At 53.5% G+C, this 27,791-nt stretch overlaps 2 protein-coding genes across 3 annotated transcripts in view; both read right to left on the minus strand.

Annotated features, from left to right (window-relative positions):
• Nucleotides 1-215: 215 nt before the first annotated feature.
• Nucleotides 216-7,191, minus strand: LOC133340242 (probable G-protein coupled receptor 34). 2 transcript variants are annotated; one of them, XM_061548277.1, is made up of 2 exons: nt 6,999-7,191; nt 216-4,168 (listed from the first exon to the last, which is right to left on the minus strand). In XM_061548277.1, exon 2 carries the CDS (start codon nt 4,048-4,050, stop codon nt 3,103-3,105), a length of 948 nt encoding a protein of 315 aa, XP_061404261.1. In that variant the 5' UTR covers nt 4,051-4,168; nt 6,999-7,191; the 3' UTR covers nt 216-3,102. The 2 variants fall into 2 exon arrangements, with proteins under 2 accessions (XP_061404261.1, XP_061404259.1); XM_061548275.1 differs by having other exon boundaries at nt 216-4,340.
• Nucleotides 7,192-17,692: 10,501 nt separating this feature from the next.
• The window catches only part of LOC133340370 (protocadherin-16-like), a 17,603-nt gene continuing 7,504 nt past the window's right edge, over nt 17,693-27,791 (minus strand). The window contains exons 2-4 of the mRNA XM_061548514.1: nt 21,967-22,112; nt 20,385-20,612; nt 17,693-19,765 (exon numbers count right to left, since the gene is read on the minus strand). Of these exons, the coding sequence (XP_061404498.1) occupies nt 19,092-19,765; nt 20,385-20,612; nt 21,967-22,112 (1,048 nt within the window). The 3' untranslated portion in view covers nt 17,693-19,091. The remainder of the gene's footprint in view (nt 19,766-20,384; nt 20,613-21,966; nt 22,113-27,791) is intronic.

Raw genomic sequence — 27,791 nt, forward strand, 5'->3', positions numbered from 1 at the left:
ATTAATTTAAAACAAGTACTGTATTAACCTCATCAGGGAGCTCACCATGAGATGTGCCGCGTGTTGAAATGACTGGCAAGGCGATGTGGGACGCGTTCGTGTTGCCACTTGCAGGGATTCCGTGACGCTGCCGGCGATCAGAATCAGAATCACTATTTAGTCTGCAGGAGGAAATCTGAAGAGCTATGAAGTTCTTTCTCACAGATGTCCGGTAGCGGATCGATGACGATGCAATCTCCCGGGTGGCTTCTCGTCTGACGATCTCGTGGCGAGCGCGTGGCATTTTCGTCGACGGTGGAAAATGTTGTCCGGAAATTTTGGTCAAATAATTTCACGAGAAATTTCGTAAAACCACACTGGCTCACAGATACACACCGGCACACAGATCGGCACACAGATACACTGACACACAGATACAACACTGGCACACGCAGGCATACAAATACACATTTACTAATGTACACACAATGTCCAACGTGTCTAATCAGTACTAAACTCACCACGCAGTTCACCAGCACCCAGGACAAAACTCACCACGCAGTTCACCAGCACCCAGGACAAAACCCACTACACAACTCACCAGCACCCAGTACTAAACTCACCACGCAAATCACCAGCACCCAGTACTAAACTCACCACGTAGTTCACCAGTTTCCGATCGAGATCATAAGCTACGCGTGTGCGTGTGTGTATATTTTACAGAGTTTTATTCAACACACGACACGATACCTTACGACTGTCACCGTGAGCACGCACACGGTTGGCACGACGCTGAACCAAACAGAGTCTCTCCCGTTAGATCGGATTGCCAGCTTGTTTATGGATTATTGTTGTTTTATTTTTCAGTAGCATTCAGCAATAGTCACGCCAACTTGTAGCGCGCTCTAGGCCTCGGCAAGGTAAGGTCATTTACCCTTCTTACCGGGTAAAAGGGTAAAGGTAAAGAGGGTAAAGGTGTCGACATGCCAAGGGGTAAGGTAAAGGGTAGGGTAAAGGTAGCTCGGAAGAATTACCCGGTAGGGTAAAGGTAGGCTCGTTGCTTTTTACCTTTTACCTTACCTGCTAAAGGGTAAAAGGTAGGGTAGAGTGATTGTATTGTGGTAAGGTAAAAGGTAAGGTAAAGGTAGGCTCTCCTCGAGAGAGGACGACTCAGGGACGCGAGATGGAGGAACCGCAGATGAGCGGGGGAAGGCAGCAGCAGCCGCCACGCGATGAGCTGGGGCTACCAACAATTGCCCGCCCCTCCCCAAGCTCTGCATCCCTCTATATATTAAGGGCGCCACGGTAACGAAATGTTAACTACCTCGCCTGGCATGCAGGAGTCGTGGGTTCGATCCCGACCCTGAAGCCTGTATATTTGGAGTTTGTGTTTCTCTCTCTTTCCCTGTGGTCACGTGGATTTTTCTCCGGGTTCTTCCGATTTTCCCTTCCACATTTTGAAACATGCGTTTCGAGTATTTAGCTGCTATACATTTCCACGTGATGATCAGCACTTCGTTGAGCTATTATTTTTGGCCAGGTTGCTTCTGAAAAAGAACTGTTATAGCTCAGTGGGCCTTACCTGATAGCATTAAAATAGTAAATAGCAGTAAGGTGTTATCGGCCAATGAATTGGTTTTCATAACCGAGGGAGGAAACCAAAGCACCCAGAGAAAACCCACGTGTGCGTGGGAGGGGGCAACGCTCTATCCCGTACAGACGGAACAGATGGAGTCCACAGTTTAGCTCTACCGCCTTTTCCAGGCAAACCCACGGAATGGCTCCCTCCTCGACGCCCACGGGAAGGGAGTTTCACAACATCTGTGCGGTGATCCACCAACTCCCGCTGCTGCCTCCACAGTGCTGGATTACAGGCAACCGTGCATCGCCACGGCTGCCCGGTCATATAGAGGAGTGCTGGCGCAGTGGTTGGCGCACTGCACTTACCGGCCAGGCCACGTGCGTTCCATTGCTGCCGACCACGGCATTCGTCACCAACGCCCATTGCCCAGAGTGGTGAAGTATGGTCAAACAACTCGCACGACCCAAACGGCGTGGGGTGGCCTTCATCCAGCAGTGGATGGAAAAGGGCATAGACGTATTTATGTACTGTATCTATGGACAGAGTGCACCCACCTTAGAAACCAAAACGGACTGACTTTACGCTGGCGCAAGTGCAATTAGCGAGCACCTATTAAGGCCGTCACGGCGCGCGGCGGCGTGATGTGGCCTATAGCCCCGTACCACACCCGACCACCTTTGTCCGAACAGTGCCGATCTGTACACACAGCTCCACGTGCTAATTTAAGGCTGAGTCGACCTAGGGATCTCGACGACAAAGTTGAAGGCCGTCCAAACTCGTGCCATCACGGCCCCCCTCCCCTGAGCCAACCTTGCACCTCCGATTAGCACGGTTGGCTACGTACGGTGCGAACGAAGTTCATCATACGGTCCGTGCATAGTGGGGCTGGAGGTTACTTATGACCTAAACACTAATCTCATGTCAAACCCGAACACATGCAGCTCAGGTTCAACCCCCTATCCTAACCCCTACCCGAACCTTCACCCTAACCCGTACCCTAACCCCTGTCCTAACCTTTACCCTAACACCTCCCATAACACCGGCTCAACTCCCAATGCGAGAGAGAGTTCCATCACAACAATGCGCGCTACGCACTCGGTCCAGGGCTCGGCAACCTCCGGCTCCGGAGCCGCGTGCGGCTCTTCAAGGACTGATGCTTCGTGGCATCATTCACATCGCATTGCGGCTCTTCAAATATTGATGGGGGTTTTTTTTTACCGAATTCGAAAAGCAATGTCTCTGCTTGTTATTTTACTTGCAGACCCCTGCGCCAAGCACAATCCACGAGGCAATGTGCACTGGTGACTGTGCACTAGTTACTATGTACTAGTCAATGTGCACTACGTACACGTCACCGTGCACTATTAGTCGTTATGTACGAGTGAGTGTGCACGAAGTACTAGCCACTATGTACCAGTTGCTATTTACTAGTCAGTGCGCACGAATGTACTTGTCACTATGTACCAGTTGCTATTTACTAGTCACTGTGCACAAAGTACTGGTCACTGTGCACCGGGCACCGTGGTGGCTGGCGCTGCGCACTAGGAGCGCGTCATGATGAAGAATACGAGCGGGTCGAGGCACGTGCTGAGCGCCGTCACCTGCAGGCACATCTCGTTGAGCATGTACCACCGATGCCTCCCATCGCAGCCCGCTCCCGACGCGTCCGCCTGCGCCGCCACGTAGGGCAGTCGCGTGGCGTGGTAGGGCCCGTAACACACCACGAACGCGGCGAACATCCACAGCAGCTTGAGCAGCGCCCTCATCTCCACGCTCGCCGCCCCGGGCGTCCCCGGCCGGCGTCCCCCGGCGCCGCGCCGCAGACGCCGGCCCAGGAGGCAGAAGCCGACGACGAACGCGACGCACGCGATGGCGTAGAGCGCGGTGAGTGCCACGTTCACCCGCAGGACGTAGGGCTCCTCGACTCGACCGCTGTACTCGAAGCAGACGGACTCCTTCCTGGCCGCATCCCTCGTCGTGTTGGTGCCGATGATCTCGAGGTACACCGGGGTGGCGAGCGCCAGGCTGAACACCCAGGCCAGGGCGCACACGGGCAGCGTGTAGGCGCGCAGCACCGCGCGCGCCACGTTTCCGCCGCCGCCGCCCCCCGCGCCAGAATCGCCGTGCCGTCGCCACAGCTGCACGAAGCGGTAGACGCAGAGGCAGACGAAGAGGAGCACGGAGACGTACATGTGCACGTAGAGGAGCGCCGACACGGCCGAGCAGAAGCCCGCGCCGAACGGCCACGAGCGTTCGCGCGCATAGTGGACGATGCGAAAGGGCAGGCTGAGCAGCAGCACGGCATGCGCGGCCATCAGGTTGAGGCCGAATACGGCCGGAGCGCTCTTGAGGTCGCGGGACGCGGGCCCCAGCACTCGCCAGCACGCCAGGCCGTTCCCCACCACGCCCAGCACCAGCAGGGTGCTGTAGAAACCGATCATCCCCTCATTGGAGCCCTGCGGGAGGAATTTGCAGTGCTCCGGTGGCATGCTCGCTGCCCGCTCCCCTTTGCTCCGTCATGCAGAGGATTCGGTGTCCGGTTTGTTTCGAAAGACTCAGCAGCAGCGCGCTCCGCTGATGGCCGGTTCGATGACGGCCGTTGTCCACCTGGACACGCGGAGCAGGAGGCAAGGTTCCACGGAGACTCGCGAGATGGGACGAATTTTGTTTTGAGATGGAGTTGGAGGTCAAGCAGTGACCTTAGCCTGGAGGGAGCTGCATCTTTTGGGCAAGGGACCTTCCCTTCCTAGTCCCTCGTCAGAGCACAGATGGCTGCCACCTGCAGTCACAACACCAACGCACGACCAGCGATAGTTAATTTTCGCGCGTGGGATTTTATTCTCGATGGGTGGAGCGGTGGCGCAGTGGATTGCACATTGAACCCCTAGCTATCCTGGGATCAATTCCCGGCCACGGTTGCCACCAGTGGCGAGTGGTCCAATCGACAGAGGGGCGGCGACCCGTCCATACAGCGAACTAGGCAGTCGCCTAGGGCGCCAAGTTAAGTTTGGGCGCCAAATTTGAGGGGGAAAAATACAAAAAAATTACGAAGATGTCAGTATTTTAATTCCCGTGCGCGTACGGAGGGAATATGAATTTTCATGAATTTCTCAATATTCCTGAGAATCTATCGGTTGGACAGATGGACGGACGGGACCAAACGAATCATTATTCCTCTGTTTAAAAAAAATCTGCTTACAAAACATTACACGGAAAATATGGGCCTAAATGTCTCGCAGTTTAGCAAAAAAAACCTCAGCCTGGAGTTGCCTTTGGGATTTGGGGCGCCGATTTCGCGACGTCCCCAGGTCGCCAGTCGCTGGCACCGAGGGTAGGGCCGCCTATTGCTGGGCCCCACACCTCCCCACCACCTTCACCCACCTGCATTGACCAGTGTGGTGAAGTATGTCATCAAACAACCTTCGTGAAGCAGTGAACTGAGAACGGCTACAATTATTATTCGTATTTTCATTGCGTAATGTAATTTCCAAAGGTAAAATGCAGCATTTAAACGGTCTTGACATCCAGACATAACATCACTTTTGAAACACGCGGCTATGGTTTGGCCATCTCAGGCTGCTACCGACCAGTGGAACACCCGGTTCGAGTTCAGGGCCTGCGTCGGCGATGATGGAGCTTTCTCGCGCACACCCTGACCGGGGAAAGATCTCGGTGCGGCGGGTTCTTGGAACACAGCGCCGCAAACGGCTGCGCCACCGCTGTCCGCGCACACGCAGAAGAAGTGTAACGCAGGGTGAGGTAAGCAAGAGAGAGAGAGAGAGTCAAGGAGAGAGTCAAAGAGTCGCACAGAGAGTCAGAAGAGAGTCAGAGAGTCGAACAGCAAGCAACTCAAAGCGAGAGTCAAGGAGAGAGGCAAAGAGTCGCACAGAGAGTCAGAAGAGAGTCAACGAGAGCGTCAAAGAGAGGGTCAAAGAGTCAAACAGGAGACACTCAAAGCGAGTGTCAAGAAGAGAGTCAAAGAGTCGAACAGAGTCAAAACGAGAGTCAGTCAGTCAAACGAGTCATCGAGCCTTGGGTGGGAGTACAGTCAGGTCGCCAGTTGACGCACATAGAGACCCATAGACTCAAGCAGATACCCATAGACTCACATAGAGACCCATAGACGCACCCAGAGACCTATAGACTCACAAGGAGACCCATAGACTCAAGCAGATACCCATAGACTCACATAGAGACCCATAGACGCACCCAGAGACCTATAGACTCACGCGGAGACCCATAGACTCAAGCAAATACCCATAGACTCACCTAGAGACCCATAGACGCACCCAGAGACCCATAGACTCACGCGGAGACCCATAGACTCAAGCAAATACCCATAGACTCACCTAGAGACCCATAGACGCACCCAGAGACCCATAGACTCACGCGGAGACCCATAGACTCAAGCAAATACCCATAGACTCACATAGAGACTCATAGACGCACAAAGAGACCCATAGACGCACAAAGAGACCCATAGTCAGACGGAGACATTTAGGCTCAAATAGAGACCCATAAACTGACAGTGACGCAAAGACTTGCGGTCGAGATCCAAGCGCTCAGAAACACAACAGACTCGTACAGACTAGCACAGAAACACAACAGAGACACAACAGACTCGCACAGAAACACAGAGACACAACAGAAACAACAGAAACAACAGAAACACAACAGAAACACAACAGACTCGTACAGAGACACAACAGAAACACAACAGAAACACAACAGAGACACAACAGAAACACAACAGAGACACAACAGAAACACAACAGAAACACAACAGAAACACAACAGACTCGTACAGACTCGCACAGAAACACAACAGAAACACAACAGACTCGTACAGATTCGCACAGAAACACAACAGAAACACAACAGAAACACAACAGACTCGTACAGAGACACAACAGAAACACAACAGAGACACAACAGAAACACAACAGAAACACAACAGAAACACAACAGACTCGCACAGAAACACAACAGAAACACAACAGAGACACAACAGAAACACAACAGAAACACAACAGAGACACAACAGAAACACAACAGAGACACAACAGAGACACAACAGACTCGCACAGACTCGTACAGAAACACAACAGAAACACAACAGAAACACAACAGAAACAACAGAAACACAACAGAAACAACAGAAACACAACAGACTCGCACAGAGACACAACAGAAACACAACAGAAACACAACAGAGACACAACAGAGACACAACAGAAACACAACAGAAACACAACAGAGACACAACAGAAACACAACAGAAACACAACAGAAACACAACAGTCTCGCACAGACTCGCAGAAGTAACGGTTCGGCTCGGGTGTGCAACTACGGGCGCAAAAAACCGCGAGTCGAAGTTACGCAACGCTGCGTAAGCGTATGCTGTATGTACTGTGTGTACTGCCGTGATGGAACTCACGTGGCTTGAGTACTTGGTCACAGCGCTCATCGTCCAGCCCGTGTGCCGGGGAGCCCAGAAGCTTGGTACAGCCGAAAGCACGCGGTCCCGCCCTGCGAACGGTCTGTGGCGGGACTTCTGGCTTTTCGATGGCGTGGGGGGGGATGGGTTACATACGGCAAGAAGGTAATGGTAATGCATGTGCTCACACACACACACGCGCGCGCGTGAGTGAGTGTGTGTACACGGACGCAAACGAGTGAATCGGTTTCCGTTCAGTTTCGCAAAATTCTAATCTCCACGCCGGGTGCCTTATCGGCCATGCAGCGAGCGAGGGCGGGAGGACGGTGGGGGCGGCGGTGAGGGCTGTGACGTGTGCACATTGAATTTCTTTCCCACCGTACGTAGCCAACCGCACTATTCGTGGGTACGTGGAGTGATGGGAGCATTCGATGTTGGTGGGGGCATGTACAAGGGGGTGGGGGGGGATGGGATGATGGTGGTGCTGGGAGGGTGGTGATTGGAGTTTGGTGGTGAAGACGATGAGAGCTTGATGGTGGGGATGATGGGAGGATGATGATGATGGGAGGATGGCGATTGGAGGATGGTGGTGGGGATGATGATGATGTGAGGATGGTGATGGGAGGATGGTGGTAGGGGTGATGGGAGGATGATGATGGGAGGATGGCGATTGGAGGATGGTGGTGAAGACGATGTGAGCATGCTGGTGGGGATGATGTGAGGATGGTGACGGGAGGAGGGTGGGTGTGTTGGTGGTGTGGGGACGTGTGTGCGTGGTGGGGCAGTGGTTTGGTCGCACACTCAACGTTTCCCACAGCCTGTTTCCCGGCACACGCGTGCTACTCTGGGGCGTGATTATGGCGGCAGCAATTGGGTTCGGGAGCTAAATGCCAATGTCGAGGTCTGCCGCTGGCCACGACGAGAGGGCCCTCGGGAGAGAGAATTCGTGTCGCTTTGCTGTTCCTCGCCCGTTGAAGGAGCGCAGGCTACAGTGGTTTACTGTATGATCCATAGTGTGGATTGCATGGCTGCAATTGCACTACTGTGGCTTACGTCTTTAATTGTATATCTACCAGAGGTGTGGACTCGAGTCATGTGACTTGGACTCGAGTCAGACTCGAGTCATGAATTTGATGACTTCAGACTCGACTTGGACTTGCATAACAATGACTTTGTCCCACCTCTGATATCTACGTATCTCCCAAGAGTCTCTGTGCATCTCTGTGTATCTCTATGGGTGTCTGTGTGTATCTCCACGGGTATCTAAGGTTATATTTGTGCCTCTGTAACTTTACTACGTGGCCCATAGTGTGGGTGGCATGGCTGCAATCGCACTACTGTGGCTCGTGTCTTTAACTTTCAACAAGGGTAGCAGTGCGACACGTTACGAAATTACGATTTTTTTGGTTCTGAAGTATGGTACGCTATTATGCTGCGATACTTTTAAATCAGTGACGCTACGGTATTACGGTAGGATATTTATTCACCAGGTATGGTAGGAGAAGCACGCTTTTTTTTGGGTCGTACCCTTCTCGTACCAACTCAGGTGGTTGATTAATTCGAAGCTAAGTTTCTTCATTTCTGATAATCGTACTCCCCTCTTGGCTTTAAAGAAGGCTGTAAGAATTTAATTCACGAGTTATAAAAAAAATACAGCAGGCAAAGATTTATTCATAATATAGGTTTTTTTTGGGTTCGATCGCGTAAATATTAATGTGTCCTTAAAACCGCCACCACCCGACACAGCCAATTAGTAAGAGTTGTCACATAAACAGAACGTGCCAATTCGTTACTAGTACAGCACATCGGTGTGTTAGAGAGCAAATTCACAACATTTACAATCTGAGTACGATTTTTCGCCAGTAATTACAACTCGGCAGCAATTACAGCTAGCATCATCAGGCAGACAGCCACAAATCTGGTTGCCCGCCTGATGATGCAGGTTGTAAAAAAAAACCTATATTATGGATGATATTGGTCGCGAAAGCTATCATACTCTCAGTGGGCCTTACCTGGTAACATAAAGAATAGTTTATAGTTGTTTGATTAGTTTATAGTTTTATAGCATGGGCCTGCTGTTGATGTTGTGATGCGGTTGATGGTTACCCACCGCAGTGCCTTCGACGAGGAGGAGGAATTTCAAAGCCAGGAGGTGTGCGATGTTCGGCTTGCCGAATTTGGTGTTTATTCATCTTCTTCTTCTTATTATTATTATCTGTACTCATGGCATCGCATGGACGCTGTGAGAGGTGGAGGGAAGAGGACGAAAAAGCCTCGCCGATCACTGCCTCGTGGCGGCACTCGCTGGCATCACACGGATGCTGCGAGCGGCTTGAGAAGGCAGGACGGCGGGTGGGGGGGTCTTGGCGGACAAGATGTTGAAACGATATCTTTCGAACAGCCTCAGGCTCCCCTTTATTTCCCCCCTAACTTCAAAAGCCCGGGGTCGCGTTGTACCGCACGGCCAATCGTGCGCCTACCGGTGATTACAGCCCTGACATGGATCCCGCTAAGACAAGCTGCGTGCGTTCATGGCCGATCCCTACTTCAGTAGGGGAGTGCGTAGTTTTGTAGGATTCGCTTCCTACTATCGACGTTTCGTCGCGGGCTTCGCGTCCATTGCCAAGCCCCTCCACGCTCTTATGGCCAAGGGGGCAAAATTCTATTGGGGCAATGCAGAGCAGGCCACGTTTGACGCCCTTCGAGAGTGTCTGGTCAATGCCCCTTCCCTGAGTTATCCTGATTTTTCGGCGCCGTTCCTTCTGGACACGGACGCCAGTAATACTGTCATAGGAGGGGGGGGGGGTATTGTCCCAGATCATCGATGGCGTCGAGCGTGTGGTCGCCTACGGAAGTAGGGTGTTGTCGCCCGCTGAGCAGCGATACTCTGTCACCCGTCGAGAGCTGCTGGCTATTGTTTTCTTTGTACAGCAATACCGACCGTACCTGTACGGTAGAAAATTTACCGTACGCTCCGACCACGCTGCCCTACAGTATGCCCTCAGGGTTGAACAGCCGTCTGGTCAACTCTCCCGCTGGCTAGAAGTTCTTCAAGACTACTCATTCACCATTATCTACCGTAAGGGTGTCCGACACGGCAACGCCGACCCGCTTTCGCGGATGTACGGTCCTGACCAATGCGCTTGTTTCACGGAGTCGGGCCGCTGCAAACAGCCAGTAAATAACGCGCCTCCGTCCTTCACCGCGGCGGCCGAGGGTGTGATGGATCCCCTTCTGGAAACCGCTGTGCCCGCCGCCAAGGACGCCTTGTTGGGCCACGACTCTGACACGTGGGGCCGCCTCCAGGTGGAGGACGGTTTCCTCCTTGGGATACGCCGTCGAGCCAGCGAGGTCCACAGGCAAGGGGTTTCTGAGGGGCCAGTCTATTGTTGTAAGGGATGGCCTGCTCATGCGATGGGATGGCAGCGACCAGAAATACAAGTTGGTCGTGCCCACGTCCCTGCGCGGGAGGGCTGTGTTGGCCGCCCACCTGCGTCTTTTACACCTGGGGATACAAAAAACCCGTGCCACGCTCCGGCTGGAATTTTTCTGGCCAGGCATGGCGGGGGACGTCGCTAACTTACTTCAAGGTTGCCCCCAGTATGCTCGGCGAAAGCCTCCCTCTAAACCGTCATGCCCGCCCCTTCAATTAATTCATGTATCCCGCGTGAATGAGCTGGTTGTGCTTGATATCTTGGGGCCTTTTCCTGTCACTCCCCGTGGTAATAAGTACCTATTGGTTGGGGTTGAGTACTTCACCCCCTGGCCTATGGCCTGGCCGCTCCCCAACCAATCGGCGGCAGCCGTCACGGAGGCCTTTCTCCAGGGCTATGTCCTCGATAAGGGCGCTCCGGTGCGGCTGCTGACCGATCAAGAGAATAATTTTTCGTCCACCTTGTGGAGATCCCAATCTTCTTGCGATTCGGACACCTCGCCTTACCACCCACAAACTGACGGCAAGGTTGAGCTAAACAAGACGTTCAACGCTATGCTAAGCCACCAGGTGTCCGAATCGCAAGAGGATTGGGATATCCGCCTACCGAATGGCACCTCATGCGGCTACAGGGGTTTCCCCATTTTATTAGATGTATGGCAGAGAGGCCAATCCCCCAGTGGATGTTCAATTGCGTCTCATGCAGGCCTCCCTAAAATCCAAGATCGCCCAACACATTCGGTCCGATGTCCAAAAGTCGGTAGAGGCGCGAGAGGCGGCGAAGCACAATTCGGAGGCCCGCCAATTGGCCAACGAGCAACTGCGGAACCTCAGAGTTTCCACTCACAAGTGGTCTGTGGGTGACAGGGCATGGCTCCATTGCCCCCAAGTGCCACTGTCAACATCACTGAAGCTATTGACACCCCGGAGGGGCCCGGTCGACATTGTGCGGGTCGTTCGACCACAGTGTGTGAAGGTCCGCCACGAGAAGTGGTGCTGGTTTGTGCACCCGTCGCGTCTCAAACCCTTCTTTCCTCATCACACTACACCCACTCCACGCGGGGGCCAAGGGCGTAACGTGTCCCACGAGCCGAGTCGTGCGATCGCTGAGCCTAACCTTCAGCCCAGCCGTGTTGTTGCTCCCTCAGACGCCTCGGGAGTAGCGCCTCGGTGGTGCACTGCCCCAGCCACTGCGGACACCTGCCGCTCGGCTGACACATCACTGCAGGACCCCCATCCTCCGCTTCATGCAACCCCGCGGCCACGTCTTCCCCCCGGGGCTTACGATGGTCCATCGACCAGAACTCGATCCAAATCTAAAACTTTCTCCTTAACACTGCCATGCTCATCCGGCTCTCAGGTCGGCTCGAGGCAGTGCTCTGAAGACGAAGACAGAAGGCCGGCTAGGCTAGGACCCCGGGACCCGACGTCGTTTAAAGGGCCGGGGCCGAGTGCGGACCAGTGGTCGGACCTGCGCCTTGGCTGGGTCGGGTCCGTTAGCCTCCCCTAGGTCACCCTTAGCCGGAGGGCTCTGAGTTAGTTCCAGTGATAGGGCACGTTCGCCCGGACTCTATACCTCCCTGGAGAGCGTGGTAAGAGCATTGGGTTACTTTGTTATAAATAAATGTGTTGCCTCTAAAGTAACGTCTCAAGTCTCCGTGGAACCCACTACAGAAGTAACAATTGCTGATATGATCTGTTGGCTCTCTCTCCAAATCATTGGCACTGCAAAAAGCATAGATTTACTTTTCCTGTTCAACCACTGGTGAATATTTGTTGCACAAGTGTTGCAGCATATGTGTGGGGCCCACATCTTGTCCTGATCTCCAATTTTGCAGCAAAAATCAAGGTGATAGGCTTTCTTAACGATAGCGTTTATAATGCGTTTTTGTGATGCAAAGGTCACTTCATCACAAACATAGCAGAATTTACCTGCTTTGTTCACACAAGTATGAGGCATCTCTACTCACTTTGGCTTAACACATTTGTGTCCCTATACAAAATCAAACACTGACAAATAAGAGAGGACGACACTGTATGATTTATAGAGCTGATATAGCACAATTTGTTCATCAGAGGGATGTAAGCCTATACTCTTTGGTTCTTTCGGTAACTAGGCACTGCTTTTGGCAGTGCCTAGTTATTATTGCATCACGCATGATTTCTAGGAATAACATCATGCAATTCATATCATGTGTAGGGGTGTTAATCAGCACTCCCCATCCTGTTGGCTGCTAGCTCCCCCTTCTTGTCAACAGGAGGTGGGAGCACTATCACGCCAGTGTCAGTGACCACGGCCCAAGGGGCCAACGACAATGCCTGGGAAGCGGATCCTGGGACACATTCCCCGGACCCCGGGAGGGGGGACTGGGGGATGATGTCATCTTCCAGAAAGTTCTGGAAGGTAGGCGTGGCTAGGGCGGAGCAAGCCACGAACCAGTACATAAGCCGGACCTCTCAAGGGTCTGTCTCAGTCATCTCCAAGCCGAAGACTGAAGACCTGGGCTGAAGTTAGGACCCTGCTGGACCACAAGCTCCATCATCCTTCTAACGGGCCGGAGCTCAGTGAGGCCAGTGGTCAGGACCCGAAGACCCTCGCACGGTCGGGTCAGCGTAGCCTCCCCTAGGGCCCCAGCCGTCGATTATTACTTACTACACATGTATGATGCAATACCAGGTTCAGATTGAATCATTCATTATTTTGTTCAAAAAGGAAGTATTGTCCAAACCCAGTCAAATATGTATTTGAGTAATTTCTCGTTTAAATTGAGATCCATTCCATTTATAACTCACTTTTCGTCCGTCATTCTCATGTCAAAGGTCGTACATACTGACCCAGAAGCATATATTTAAAACTAGAGCCAATCAATAATTTTAAGCTTCATTTTCATACTCAGTGACCCAGAATTAGTAAAGTTGGACTACATTTATTTCGGAAGCATTTTGCCTGTAGACGAGTATAATCGTCACTGGTGTTGCCCGTGAACGGGAATCGAACCCGTGTCGCCTGGTTCGTACCGCAGCGCGCTAACCACTACACTTCCCCCACACACGTGTATTTGCATGCACACAAGCATGCACACGTACAAGTATATTCAAAAGATAAATATTTCCTGGAAAGCCTTAAAAGTCTGTCGGGGAAGGTGCTGTTCGCGAGTAGGCCAGCACGGGAACACGACGGGGTTGAGGGGGGGGAAGGGGGGCTGCACCGCCCCCGGCCGCCTTTATCTCCCCACTGTATGATATAAACACACCGCACCAGATACTCAATTTAATGCTGAGTCGACCTAGGGGATGCCCACAACCAGTTCAGATATTTCATCACCCGATTTTGGTTGTGAGCGGGGTTTTCAGAACTCGGGGCACCGGGTTTGTAGCGCAGTGCTCTGACCGCTGCACCACCGCTCCCCCGTACACTGGGTTTCAGAATCAGAATCTCTATTTTTTCTTGGAGAAATCCGATTGCCTCAGAAGTTCTTTTTCACGGATGTCCAGCACAGGGAAAGTTCCTTCTGCTCTGCTGCTCCTCTGGCCGTGTGAAAGCCCTACCCGGTGTTGCTTGTGAGTCAAAGTGGCTTAGGTAAGACTCCCACGTCTCAACACCCATTCATTCTCTTTCTCTCTCTCGATTCCTTTGGTATGAATTCGAGTATCTGTGTCGAGCAAGGCCTGCACTCTGCTGATAAGGCACCGCGTGTCGAAACCGGACCAAGAGTTTTGCTCGCCTTGCAACATTGCTGCGGTAAAATGATTTGTAAAAACAAATCTATACGTGTTCATATATTTCATGATATAAGGAAACAGTGTGGTAAATTATTACATCATCAGCCATGATCAATCCACTGCTGGATGAAGGCCTCCCCATGTCGTCCCATCCGTCGCGTATGCGGCAATCCACCAAAGACAAAGGTCCCCCGTACAACCTTCTTCAACAGACTGTCGGGGCAAGTGCTGTTGGCGAGTAGCACCCATGACGGCCAGCATGGCACGCGACGAGAGGGTGGGTGGCCCACATTATGCCCGGCCGCCTTTGTATCCCCAGTGGCTATGTTTACACACCGAACCAGGCACTAATTTTGAGGCCGAGTCGACCTAGGGGACACCTGCGCACGTGCCCGCTGCTGTTACTGTTCCCATCATCCGCAGCGGTGGTGAACATGAGGTAAGGGTGAAACCGCGTGCGGTTCGTTAACGGGGGTGGGAATGGCACATTAGTAAATGATTTCTTCCGCCTCGGAAAGTAACGGCCACCACGGAAATGAACACGGTGCCAATTTTGGGTTACGAAGCTCACCTCGTTAATCTGGTGACTGCTGTGGCAGTGGTGCGCGCAAGAATGCGTCAAGACGATTAGGCGGTGTCACTTTTGAAATGATGAATTGTAAATATATCTCATTTTCTCGTTCCGTTTTAGGGCAGTGTTACGACTCACACGCGTTGTTGTGTGTGTGCGCGCGGTTGTATGGGGAGCGGTGGTGTAGCGGTTAGCGTGCTGCTCTCCTGGGCCTCCTCTAGGTGGGCTCAGCCTCAAATTAGTACCTGGTGCGGTGTGTAAACATCGGCACGAGGAAGACAAATGCGGCCGAGCGTGGTGCTGGCCACTCAGCTCCTCGTGAGCCGTGCCGACCTTCATGGGTGCTACTCGCTAACTGCACTTGCCCCAACTGTCTGTTAAGGCTGTATGGAGAATTTGTCTTTGCATGTCTCAGTATGGGGGAGAGGTGGCGCAGCGGTTAGCGCGATGCGTTGCAAACCTGGCGACCCGAGTTCAGTTCCCGCTCACGAGCAATATCAGTGGCGAATATCTGAAGTGGTCCTGTGCCTCCTCTAGGTCAACTCAGCCTCAAATGAGTACCTGGTGCGGCGTGTAAACATCGCCACCGAGGACACAAATGCAGCCGGGCGTGGTAAGAGCCACCCACCCCATTCGCGTGCCACTCGCTAACAGCTCTTGCCCCAACAGTCTGTTAAGGCTACACGGAGGGGGGGAATCTTCGTCGTCGTTGTGCGACGTTGCTCGGATCTCTAAGAAGGTGCGTGTGGACTGGAGATGAATCCGTGGCGCGGTGAGCAGGAGGAAGAAGCTGCGAGTGGCCGCGATGAAATCTCTTTATTCGCCGACTCACAGCAGCAGCTCCGACTCACAGCTCCTCCCACTCACAGCAGCTCCTCCCACTCGCAGTCTCCCCTCCCCGCGCACCCACATCGCGGCCGCCGTCAGTGGCGAGCGTCCCAGTCCTTCCGGCATCCCTCGTGGAACTCCCACAAACATTTCACCATCAAGTCCGTTGGTGGGGTGATAACAGCGGCGATGGGCAGGCGTACACAAGCACAGATAACAAACGAAAAAAACAACAACACTCGACACATTCGTCAATAGCACACGCACACCCATTCGTTGGCGAGACACCGTGATATATAGATGATTACAGAGCTTGGGGCAGTTGGTGGTCGCTGTGCCTGCTCACCGCCTGGCTGCTGCCTTCTCGCTTGTCTGTCGAAGTTCTTGCCCCAAATGAACGCCAGCGTCGGCTAACGTTGGCCTAACACTCCATGTCTCCTGAGGTCTCCAAGTCGCCCTCTCCGCCCCCCCCCCCCACTCTCTGTCTTTGGAAGTGAATATTGTGCAGCGTGTGATAACACGGATATTAGTCTTATTATTAAGACACAACACCTTGATGATCTCGTCAAGGAGCAGCAGCCGCGGCTTTTGGCTACTAGCTTCTAGCCATCGAACAAAGACTGCGGCCACCGAATCGTTCTCGATGCGCTTCTGTGGCCGTCTGGAAAGCTCTTCCTTCCGATATTCGGAAACCACAGGGAGCTATGCACTTTTAAACCATCTGGATTGAAAACTCATTTCTTTAGAACTGCTGGTGCGGTGTGTGAACATCGTGCCCTATCTCTATGGGCTTCTGTGGCCGTCTGGAACGCTCTTCCTTCCGATATTCGGAAACCACTATCTGGATTGAAAACTCATTTGTTTAGAACTGCTTTTTGTGTTTAGTTTGTTGTCCTTCCCCCGCACCTCCGATTAGCGCGGTTGCCTGCGTACGGTGCGAAAGAAGTTCAACATATGTACGTACGTGTCCCTGGAAGCAAGGAACGTTTGGCCAACGTATAAGTCGTCCTCCACCTCTCTTTATGAGTGAATATTTTGCAGTGTGTTATACATTGATCATCGTCTTATTATTATAACACTGCCCGAAAGAGGAAATTGTGTAAAATGGGTGGACGTTTCGGGCAATTACCCTTCTTAAAAGCAGAAACACATAACACGCGTGTGCTCTAATACCCACAGGGTCATCCGAGTAATCATAACGAGCGCTATTGCCGGTGACATCCACGCGTCCAGCAGCGCGTTACAACGGGCGTGACTGCTGATGAGACCCAAAAGGCTGAAACCGGTCCAGAGTTGAGTTTTGCCCGGTTCAACAAAATGCTGCTCGGTGGTGTTTGGCGCATGGGTTATTTATGTCTGGGGAGACAGAACGGGGTTTCCGCCGATGTTATCCTTCTCCACATCATAGAGAGGAATCAAATTCTCCCCGCCCTTAAGATGGCCCATTGCCCGAAACGTCGCCAATTATGTACGTTCCTCCATCGGCCGGTGCTGTTGACGAATGCGTGGGGTATTCACTGCGGTCGGCCTCCTCTTCAACTGGCACTCGGTGCTGAGTGGCCTACCGAGCTGCGAGCCACTGCGACACGCAGTGGCACAGATGATGATGATGTTCATGGGCGAGATCAAAAGAGAGACGCAGCGAGGGATGGAAATGAGAAAGAGCTGTGGACCGGAGGTAAAGATTTGCCGAGTTGTGAGATGAACAAGAGAGACGGGAGCGATGCCGATAAGAAGTACAGATTTCGTGGAACACTCCACAGTTTGGGAAAGAAGCGTGAACACGCGAAGGACGGAGAGAGAGAGATTTAGAGATATTCCTCCGGGAATTCTATCGCGCTTGGGGCGAAGGTTCGATCTCGGAACTCCTCAACGGAATTCCGCTCACCACACCGCGTCGCGTGCCTCTTGTCCCGAGGGGGGCCCATTCCCGCAACGCGTGGATCACTCGGGAAATTCAACGCGCGGTCCAGAGTGTGCGTCAGTTCCTCGTCGATCGAACCTTCGCCCCAAGTGCGATAGAATTCCCGGAGGAATATCTCTTTCTCTCTCTCCGTCCTTCGCGTGTTCACGCTTCTTTCCCAAACTGTGGAGTGTTCCACGAAATCTTTACTTCTTACCGGCATCGCTCCCGTCTCTCTTGTTCATCTCACAGCTCCTCGTCGAGGAGCTGACGCCGCACACACGGGCGGGTGTGGCGTGTCCCGGGGCCGTCCCCCGGTGGAGTTTGAAACAATTGAACAATTATAACAACAGCAGCACCACCCCCTACCCGTTATTCTCAAACCACTGCTGAATGAAGGCCTCCCCACGCCGCGTGGTGCACGGTGGGAGTTGTTAGACCATACTTCCCCGCGCTGGTCCAGTGCGCGTTGGTGAAGGTTGCCGGGGAGAGACAGTCCAGGTACTGGTTCAGGTAGCACTCGTCGCCTCGCTCACGTTTGTCGTTGTTGGCCTGGGTATCGAACTTGTATCGCAGGGTTCGTAGCACAGCATGCGCCAACCAACCACTGTGCCACTGCTATCCCAACTGCGTATTATTCACTCATCAGAAAAAAAATATTGTTGTACTGCACTTCTATGCTACATCGTCTCTACTCCCCGACTTCACCGAGCTTCATTGACCAGCGCGGTGAAGTATGGTCAAATGACCCCTCACCAACCCGCACGGCGTAGCAGAGGGCGAACTTATCCAGCAGTGGAGTAACAAGGGGGGGGGGGGCAGTGAGGAGAAGTGCTATACAAAGACAAAGATCCCCCGTGTAGCCTTTAACAGACTGTTGGGGCAAGTGCTGTTAGCGAGCACATTTGAAGGCCAGGCACGGTACGCATGGGGGTGGGTGGCCAACACCACGCCCGGCCGCCTTTGTCTCCCCAGTGCTGATGTTTACACTCTCGCACCAGGTACTCATTGAAAGGCTGAGTCGAGTTAGGGGAGGCCGAGGACGGGTTAAATTATTCGCCAGTTATTGGTCTTAAGCAGGAATCGAAGTTGGGTGGCCGAGTTCGTCGCGCAGCGCGCTAACCACGGCACCACCGCTCCCCACCAGTACAAAGGGACGCCACGGTGGCGAAATGTTAACTACCTCGCCCGGTACACAGAAAGTCGTGGGTTCGATCCCGACCCTGACGCCTACTGCATATGTGGGGTTTGCGTGCCTCTCTCCCCGTGGTCGCGTGGATTTTTCTCCGGGCTCTCAGGTTTTTTCCTCCACGTGTGTTTAGAGTATTTGACTGCTTTAGATTTCCACACGATTTGTTGCGTTGTCATTGGTGGCCAGGTCGCTTCTGAAAGAGAACTACGCAAGCTCAGTGGGCTAGAGCTGGTAAAATAAAAATAGTTAAATAGCTTTGGAGTGTTTTCTTTTAACATCACGCAGGGCAGCTGAGAACAGCGGTGTGCTGCATCAACTTGCCCCCCTAGAGCCAACAGGTGTAGCTACGGTGCTACTGCAGCACCACTCGAGCACGGCAGGCTAGCAGTGGAGACAGGCGAGACCACGTGTGTGTGTGCACCTAGCCTGGCGCCGTGGTGACGTCAGCACCACTTTGGTGGTACACGGCTGCTTTTGTTGGCTGCTGCTGCTGCCGTTGTTGTTGCGTGTGGTGACCCGTGCGGGGTGCGTGTGCTCGCTAGCAACACTTGCCCCAACAGTCTGTTCAAGGCCATACGGGGGATCTTTGTCTTTGTCTTGGGCTGCGTGTTGTGTCGGTGCGTCAGTGGCGACACGTGGCCTGGCCGTGTCCGCGGCGACGCACGCTGCGCGTCACCACGAGCACGCCACGCGCGCGCTGCTTGCCTACACGGTGCGTGGCGTGTGCGTGGCGTGTTCACGGCGGTGGTGGTGGGGGGGTGATGGCGGTTGGGGGGGGGGGGCAGCGGGTTGGGGAAGTCGGGGGGCACCACATGCACAGGGGGAGCCAGAGACTCCCTCGCCTCCCCCCCCCTAGAGGAAGGCGAGCAGCGTGGACGCCGCGGCGATGAGGAGGGCGGCGAGGAGCCCGCAGCCTCCGGGGGCCGCGAGCAGGAGGAGGAGGGGGGACCCCGCGGCGCTGCAGTCGGGCTCTGAGCCCTGCGGGGCAACTGCACACAGGACGCCTGGAAGGCCACGTCGGCGTTCTGGGGGGGCACGCCCGAGTCGGTGACGCGCAGCTGCACGCGGTGCAAGCCCAGGGGCAGCGGCCGCGTGAGCACCAGCTGAGCGTGCGTGCCTGTGGGGGGGGGGGGGGGGGGGGGAGACATGGGGGGAAATGTGGAGAAATACGGGGGAGATGTGAGATGTTGGGAGGTAGAGAGAGAGAGGCATTGCGAGACGTATGGGAGATACGGGGAGGTACGTGGGGATGCATAGTAGACACTTTGGGAGACATTGGGAGATATGGGGAGACATTGGAAGATATGGGGAGAGATGTGGAGATGCATAGGAGAGATGTGGGGAGATTCGGGGAGATGTGTGGGGACGCATAGGTGAGACATTGGTTGACGTTGGGAGATGTGGGGACACGTGCGGGGGGGGGGGGAAATGTGCTGAGAAGCTTTAAACTATTGTCATTGTAGTGGGTATTTAATGTGGCGCTACACTCTGATGTTGTCGGATAAAACATTTATTAAAAAGTCTATTTAATGAAGTAGAACGTGTTGTCTATATTTATTTAAAGTTACACATTTCTCAAACCCCCCACCCCCCCTCGTCACATCGTCACAAATGTCTGACCACCCCCCCCCCCTAGGTGAGTGACGTCATTTATGGACGGCCCCAAAGTTCTCACGCATGGACCCCCCCCCCGCACCCCCAACCCGGGGCCCGCCAGGCGTCCGCGGGGCCGTTACCGTTGGCCCCTTCGAGCTTCCACGCGGCGGCCGAGGCGCCGCGCAGGACGAAGGAGAAGGGGCCGCCGTTGGCTCCCGCGTCCCGGTCAGAGGCGCGCAGCAGCGCCACGGCCACGCCGCGGACCCCCTCGCACACGCGGCCCTGCAGCGGCGTCACCGTCGGAGCGTTGTCGTTGACGTCCGCGAGGGTGATGACCAGCGTGCTCGTGCCCGTGGCCGGGGGGTTCCCTGCGGTGGTTGGGCAGGGGGAGGGGGTAGGATTTCAGTTTACAGTTTCATTTATTAGGTACTAGCTTTACTACCCTGGCTTCGCCCGGGACTTGGATTCGCCACGCCCGGCCGCCTTTGTCTCCCCAGTGGCGATGTTCACACACCACACCAGTTACCCCAAAAAATACAAAAGTCTATTTTTATAATGTTTGCATGGTGTACAGTCTGGAAAGTACCCACATGGCAAATTTCAAGTTTGTTGCATGTCGGGAAGTAGCTGAACATTAAACATTTTGAACAGACACATAATCACAGCTTTGCCTTATACATATATATAAAACCCTGTGAGCCATGCGGCTCTTGAATCAGGTGCAACCGCAACAAACAACAACATGAACAAGAAACATCTTAAAGTGACTACACGCAACAGAAAAATCCAAAAACAGCAAAGTCTTCCAGAAAAAACACAATATTTCAACGTTGGGTGCAAAAATCCCAGTGGGATGTAAGTCAAACAATACCAACCATAAGACAATTAGATAAAAGTTATCAGGCTACCTCTGTACTACAACAAACAAACCTTTTCAAAATTACCAAAACAAAGCTGTAAAAACAATGTAACGGTGATCATAGGAACTGTGATTAAAACTTAACAATAAACGATATACATAACATGTACGACCAAACTTTGCAGCCTATAGCTGGCTGCAAAGTTGGAGTGACTCATTCAGCTGGCTGCATGAGTCACTCCATAACAGCAGGAGTATCAGTATCAACATTTTTCAATACACCTTTAAAGATCAGCATACTATAATCAAAACTCAAGATCATACTTTCCAGCGGTCGATTCTGAAACAAACGAGCCATATAGATCAGTGGGCCTTACCTGGTAAAATAAAAAAATATATAGTTTGGTACACACAAGATAAATTGAGAGTGATTTATTTTTCAAAGTAAGCTAATTATTTTGTGTCTGTGCCAGGCTAGGTGCACTTTGATGACGATGATGTCCTAGCTGCTGATACTATATCTGCTGTTGCCGAAGATAACATTGCTAATGCTGTTTTTGCTGCTGATGCTACTGTTGCTGCTGTTTCTGCTGAGAATGCTCCTGCTGCTGCTGATGATGCTGCTGCTGTTGAGGATGCTGCTGAGGATGCTGCTGCTGATGCTGCTACTGCTGATGATGGTGCTGATGCTGTTGCTGATAATGCTGTTGCTGATGCTACTGCTGCTGATGATGCTACTGCTACTGATGATGGTGCTTCTGATGATGCTGTTGCTGATGCTACTGCTGCTGATGATGTTGCTGCTGATGATGATGCTGCTACTGATGATGATGATGATGCTACTGCTGCTGATTGCTGCTTACCGTCGTCCGTGGCGAGGAAGGACGCCGTGTAGTACCGCCCATCCTGGACAAAGCTCGACTCCCGATCGAGCTTAGCGGCGGTTCGCACCTCGCCGGACACCGAATCCACGTGCAGCCAATTGGCCGGATCGCTCAGGATGGAGAACCTGGGGGGAGGAGGTGGTAAGGGGGAGGTAGGGGTGGAGGAGAGGGGTAACGGGAGAGGAGGGGGTAGGGGGGGAGGAGGGGGTAGGGGGGGAGGAGGGGGTAGGGGGGTAGCGGGGGAGGAGGAGGTAGGGGGGAGGAGGGGGTAGGAGGGGAGGACGGGGTAGTGGGGGAGGAGGGGTTAGGGGGAGGAGGGGGGTAGGGGGGGTAGCGGGGAGGAGGAGGTAGGGGGGAGGAGGGGGGTAGGGGGGTGGAGGGGGTAGGGGGGGAGGAGGGGGTGGGGGGGAGGACGGGGTAGGGAGGGAGGAGGGGGTAGGGGGGGAGGACGGGGTAGGGAGGGAGGAGGAGGTGGGGGGGGAGGAGGGGGTGGGGGGGAGGACGGGGTAGGGAGGGAGGAGGGGGTAGGGGGGGAGGAGGGGGTAGGGGGGGAGGACGGGGTAGGGAGAGAGGAGGGGGTAGGAGAGGAGGAGGGGGTGGGGGGGAGGACGGGGTAGGGAGGGAGGAGGGGGTAGGGGGGGAGGAGGGGGTGGGGGGGTGGGGGGAGGACGGGGTAGGGAGGGAGGAGGGGGTAGGGGGGGAGGAGGGGGTGGGGGGGAGGATGGGGTAGGGAGGGAGGAAGGGGTAGCGGGGGAGGAGGGGGTAGGGGGGGAGGACGGGGTAGTGGGGGAGGAGGGGGTAGGGGGGGAGGAGGGGGTAGGGGGGTGGAGGGGGTAGGGGGGGAGGAGGGGGTAGGGGGGGAGGAGGGGGTAAGGGGGGGTAGGGGGGGTAGCGGGGGAGGAGGAGGTAGGGGGGGAGGAGGGGGTAGGGGGGTGGAGGGGGGAGGGGGAGAGGAGGGGGAAGGGGGGGAGGAGGGGGTAGGGGGGAGGAGGGGGTAGCGGGGGAGGAGGGGGTTAGGGGGGAGGAGGGGTTAGCGGGGGAGGAGGGGGTAGCAGGGGAGGAGGGGGTAGCGGGGGTGGAGGGGGTAGGGGGGGAGGAGGGGGTAGGGGGGGAGGAGGGGGTAGCGGGGGAGGAGGGGGTAGGGGGTACGAATGCCTAAGACGCCAGCAAGCAGCACTGTTGATGAGGGAGTTAGGTTGTTGTGACCTGCAGTGTGGTGGGTGAGTGAGCGAGTGAGTTATTGTGACCTGCAGAGTGGTGGCTGAACAGTGTGGATGAAACGAACCAGTCAGCCTGGCAGTCCCGAGTCCTCAACACGGGTGGAGCAAGCGATGAGAGTCGCCACGGTAGTAGCCAAAGAAGAGAGACGCAGAGGCGACTGACCGCCAGTGAGTGAGCGAGGCACCGGAGTAAATCGGTGAGCGCTGGCCCCCCCCCATCCCTGACTGCCAGCTTTGAGTTTTGCCCTGTCCAGCGCAGTGAGGTCGGGATCATTTCACCACGAACCTAGCTACCTGAGTTCAATTCCCAGCCGTGAGTAACTGGCATCAGTGGCGATTTGTATAGGAACCGGTCCTGAGTCCCCCCCCCCCACCGCCCCCCCCCCCACTTGACTTAACCATAGTCCACACACGACCATAATGGTGAAGTATGGTACACTAACCCAAGATCCATAAAGAAGGCACCCCGCTGCGACCCATCGTGTCAACGATCAACTCTCCTACCTACAAACTAGCCCGGTTTCTATCAGATACTCTGCTTCCCTTCACAGGCAAGACCTCTTCGGCAGTACTCAACTCAACCCAATTAGTCTCTATGGTCAAGGACATGGTACTATCTCCTGATGATATCCTCGTCAGTTTTGATGTAGTATCTCTGTTTACCAAAGTCCCAGTACCTGACACCCTAACAATAATTGAGGACTTGGTCCAACATGGATTGAATTCGGATGTACCTGCGCTGGTTAGGCATTACCTCACCAACACTTATTTTACCTGGAATGGCACCTTCTACAAACAGAATGAGGGTGAGTACCCCTATGGGCTCCCCCTTGTCACCAGTGATAGCCAACATGTTCATGGAAAAGTTTGAATCAGACGCCATCCAGACATCCACCCTGCATCCTTCCCTGTGGAAGAGATATGTGGATGACACTTTCGTCATTTGGCCACATGGCCTCCCAGCATTGAACCACTTCTTGGACCACATCAATTTCAGACACCCATCCATCAGATTCACCATGGAAGTGAAGAAAGATGGTAAACTACCATTCTTAGATATTCTGTTTTAGAGCAGACCTGACGGATCCTTGGGACATTCTGTCTACAGGAAAGCCACCCACACAGATTCCTACTTGAAACCTGATTCCCACCACCACCCATCTCTAAATAATTCTCTCATCAAAACGCTATACCACAGAGCTCATGGCATTTCTGACCAACACCACCTGGCCAGTGAATTAAGACATGTACATCGGGCCCTCAGGATGAACGGATACTCTGACCGTACCATCCACCAAGCTGTTTCTCACACCATACAGAAACAGCCACATTAAACTCAGATCAAAACTATCACGTTGCCATACATAGCAGGCGTGACCAAAAATATCTCCAAAATTTTAAACAAACATAAGATCCAAGTCCGATTCAGTCCAGTACATAAAATCCGTGATCTAATTCCATCTGTGAAAGATGTCATTCCTGACTTACAATGCCCTGGAGTCTACAAACTGAGTTGCAGTTGTGGTGATTGCTACATTGGAGAAACGAAACGTCATATCTCTGATCGTGTCCGCGAGCATAAGTCAGATCTGAAACACGGCAAAACTGATTCTTCCGCCGTTGCCGATCATTGCTACAACGCTGTGGGCTCTCATGAAATTGTCTTTTCCGAGACCAAGGTGCTCTGCAAACCTCCTGGTTACCATCAAAGGTTTGTACACGAAGCCATCCAAATATACAAACACAGACATAATTTCAACCGTGATGATGGGTACAAACTTAGTAATCATTGGAAAGATGTTATTAACCATGCCAAAAAGATTTAACTACATATGTTTGGACCATCTTATTTGACAGGCACTATTCTTCAGTTACCGTATAGTTTCTTCTTTTTTCACACACTGGTTTTCCTACTTTAAGTTTTACCACACATATTTGGCAAATCTAGAATTAATCGGAGCAACGTAGCAAAGTGCTGTTTCATCTACATAACAAAGGCTCAGTCCCATTCACACCCGCCGCACCTTTACATCAGCCGCACCTTAACAACTCTTAGAACCTCCCAGTCCAACCAGTCTACACAACAAAGACTCATTCCTGTCAGCGGTTTCAGCCGCACCACCTCTACATAACAAAAGGCTCAGTCCCGTTTACACGCACCTTTACATCAGCCGCACCTTAACAACTCTTGGAACCTCCGAGCACAACCAGTCTACACAACAAAGGCTCATTCCTAACAACGTGCTTCAGCCGCACCGAACCTCACAATAATAATATCCAGGGCCTACCTTGGCTCCTCCTACCCTCAACCAGTATATATACAAGGACTGTTTTCTTGGAATTTCTCTTGCTTGATACAGCTATCGTGCTGTGACAGTTCTACCTGAAGACGGAAGCTTGTGTTGCCTCCGAAACGTCGTGATTATGATTTTACTTTTATTAATTTTATTTTTTTACCTACGTGACTTTACCGAAAAAAACCTAAGAATATGAATCCTTGAAGTCACGAAAGCTTCAAATCTCGAATACCTTATGGGGTACATGTGCGTGTACAGCTCGTTTGTGGACCCACTGCTATGTGCGTGTCTCCCCACGCCGTGTGCGGGGGGTTCTTTGACCATACTTCACCACGATGGTGAGTGCCAGTTGAAAAAGTGAACAGAACACCGGATGTTGCTTTACCATGCAGACATTTACGACGATGATCTTATTGGCATTTATCATCTAGGACAGCCTCGCTGAGTCTCAAGACACACCTTTGTTGTTCCAGGAGGGCCCTGCCACATGAAGGCGTTCATTGTAAACATGACGAGCGTGAGCGGTCACCGGAGAATCCACCGCGTAAACTGAGGCGATGACACCCCGAGGTGTCGCTACACATGGGGGTCCCCCACCCCCCCACCCCCCGCAACAACCAACTTGCTGTACCTGCCATCATCTCCCGGCCACCTGCGCCTCCAACCCCCTCCACCTCCAACCTCGTGGTAAGGTCGAGGAAGCTCCGACTGAATGAGATTGTGGGGGTGGGTTCCGTGCTGAGGGTGTTGCCTGACGTTTGGGATATCGGGGGGCGGGGGGGGGGAGTGATGTGAAGGGTGGTGTGCGTCTTGTCATCATTGCAGGCACGCGAAAGCTCCTCGGAAGAGCACTACTTAGTGCCCCCCCCCCTCGTTACGATTTCACGAGGAGCGGGACAGGGCGGAACGGCAGCAGTTGCACCCCCGGTGAAGGACATCAGAGGTCACCACCAATGTCATTGTTTCGTGATCTCACCACAGCTCACCATTGCTTCCTTCCGACCGACTGCGTCCCCAGATGTTGCACGCTCGGCAGCCGACCTCTGAGGTCTCCTTTCACGAGTCTCATAAAATACAAAGATGCCCCCCGATAGCCTCAATAGACCCGTTTTGGGGCAAGTGCGAGCACCTATGAAGGCCGGCACGGTACACTGGGAGGTGGGTGGCTAGCACCACGCCCGGCCGCCTTTGTCTCCCTCATAATCTCATCACCACCGTCACCAGTAGCATCTGGCTCCAGGCATTGCCCCCGATCGCCTACCTCTGGGTGCCACTCCCAATGCCCTTCTCGGTCACGTGACCTTCCTCCTCTTCCACCCTGCACCCGTGTCCCACCCATCTAAACCCTCCTCCTCTGCGTGATCACGTGCGCAGCGCTTTGCTGCAACAATCTATTCTGAACCTCCGAACCACCAAGTTGCTAGGCCCATCCTGCCACAATATTCCCTCCCTCTCGCGCCCATCTCTCGACTGGAGGGGTCACAGTCTTCGTCAGTTGTTGCTTTGTTAAAGACCGTGCTCATTATTATTAATAGCGTTACATGTGCACCCCCACCCCCTCTCCCTTTCGCTCTCCCCCTCTCTTTCCACTTCTCTCTTCCCCCCTTCTCTCCCTTCCTCTCTCCCCTTCTCGCTCCCCCTCTATTTTTTTACGATCAGTGGAAACAAGAAGGTGCTCGGTGTAGACGGCACTTTGCTTCGTTCATAATTTCGTTTTTTTTAATGCTTTGCTTTATGTAACCCCCCCCCCCCCCCTTCCTTTATAAATGAAAGATTTCACAGCAATAGTTCACTCTCTGCTATCCTTACCCCTTTCCTCTCTCTCTACCCCCTCTCTCTACCCCCCTCTCTCTCTACCCCCTCTCTCCCTACTCCATGTCTATGTTCCCCCTATATTTTCTATGTACTGTACATAGTTGTAATTTGCTTACTACGAGAAGTGCTGCATCAGCACCCAGTCCTTCTCGCAGTCCTCTTCTCCCCTTCCTCTCCTTTCCTCTCTCCCTTCCCTCTCGTCGCTTCTCCACCCGCCTCTCTCTCTGCCTCTCTCTCATGCCCCTCTCTCCCCGCCGTGCTCTGGTGCCAGGTCCGTTTCTCCTCCCGCGAGACCCCAAATATAGGAGCCCTGCAGAACCCGGTGTCCTTTCACCAGCGATCGCCTCTCCGCACGAGAGTAGCCACTTTGCGTCTAATCCACTGCTGGATGAGGGCCACGCCACGCTCATTGTGGGGGGGGGGGGGGGGGTGTTTTGACCATACTTTACCTCGCTGGGTCAGCGCGGGTGGG

The sequence above is a fragment of the Lethenteron reissneri genome, chromosome 9, assembly GCF_015708825.2.
Source record: "Lethenteron reissneri isolate LAM-NWPU_2019-01 chromosome 9, ASM1570882v1, whole genome shotgun sequence".
Taxonomy (NCBI): Eukaryota; Metazoa; Chordata; class Hyperoartia; order Petromyzontiformes; family Petromyzontidae; genus Lethenteron; species Lethenteron reissneri.

What these genes read in the sequence shown, in the direction of transcription:
- LOC133340242 (XM_061548277.1), bottom strand. Translation starts at nt 4,050, where the DNA reads ATGCCACCGGAGCACTGCAAATTCCTCCCGCAGGGCTCCAATGAGGGG.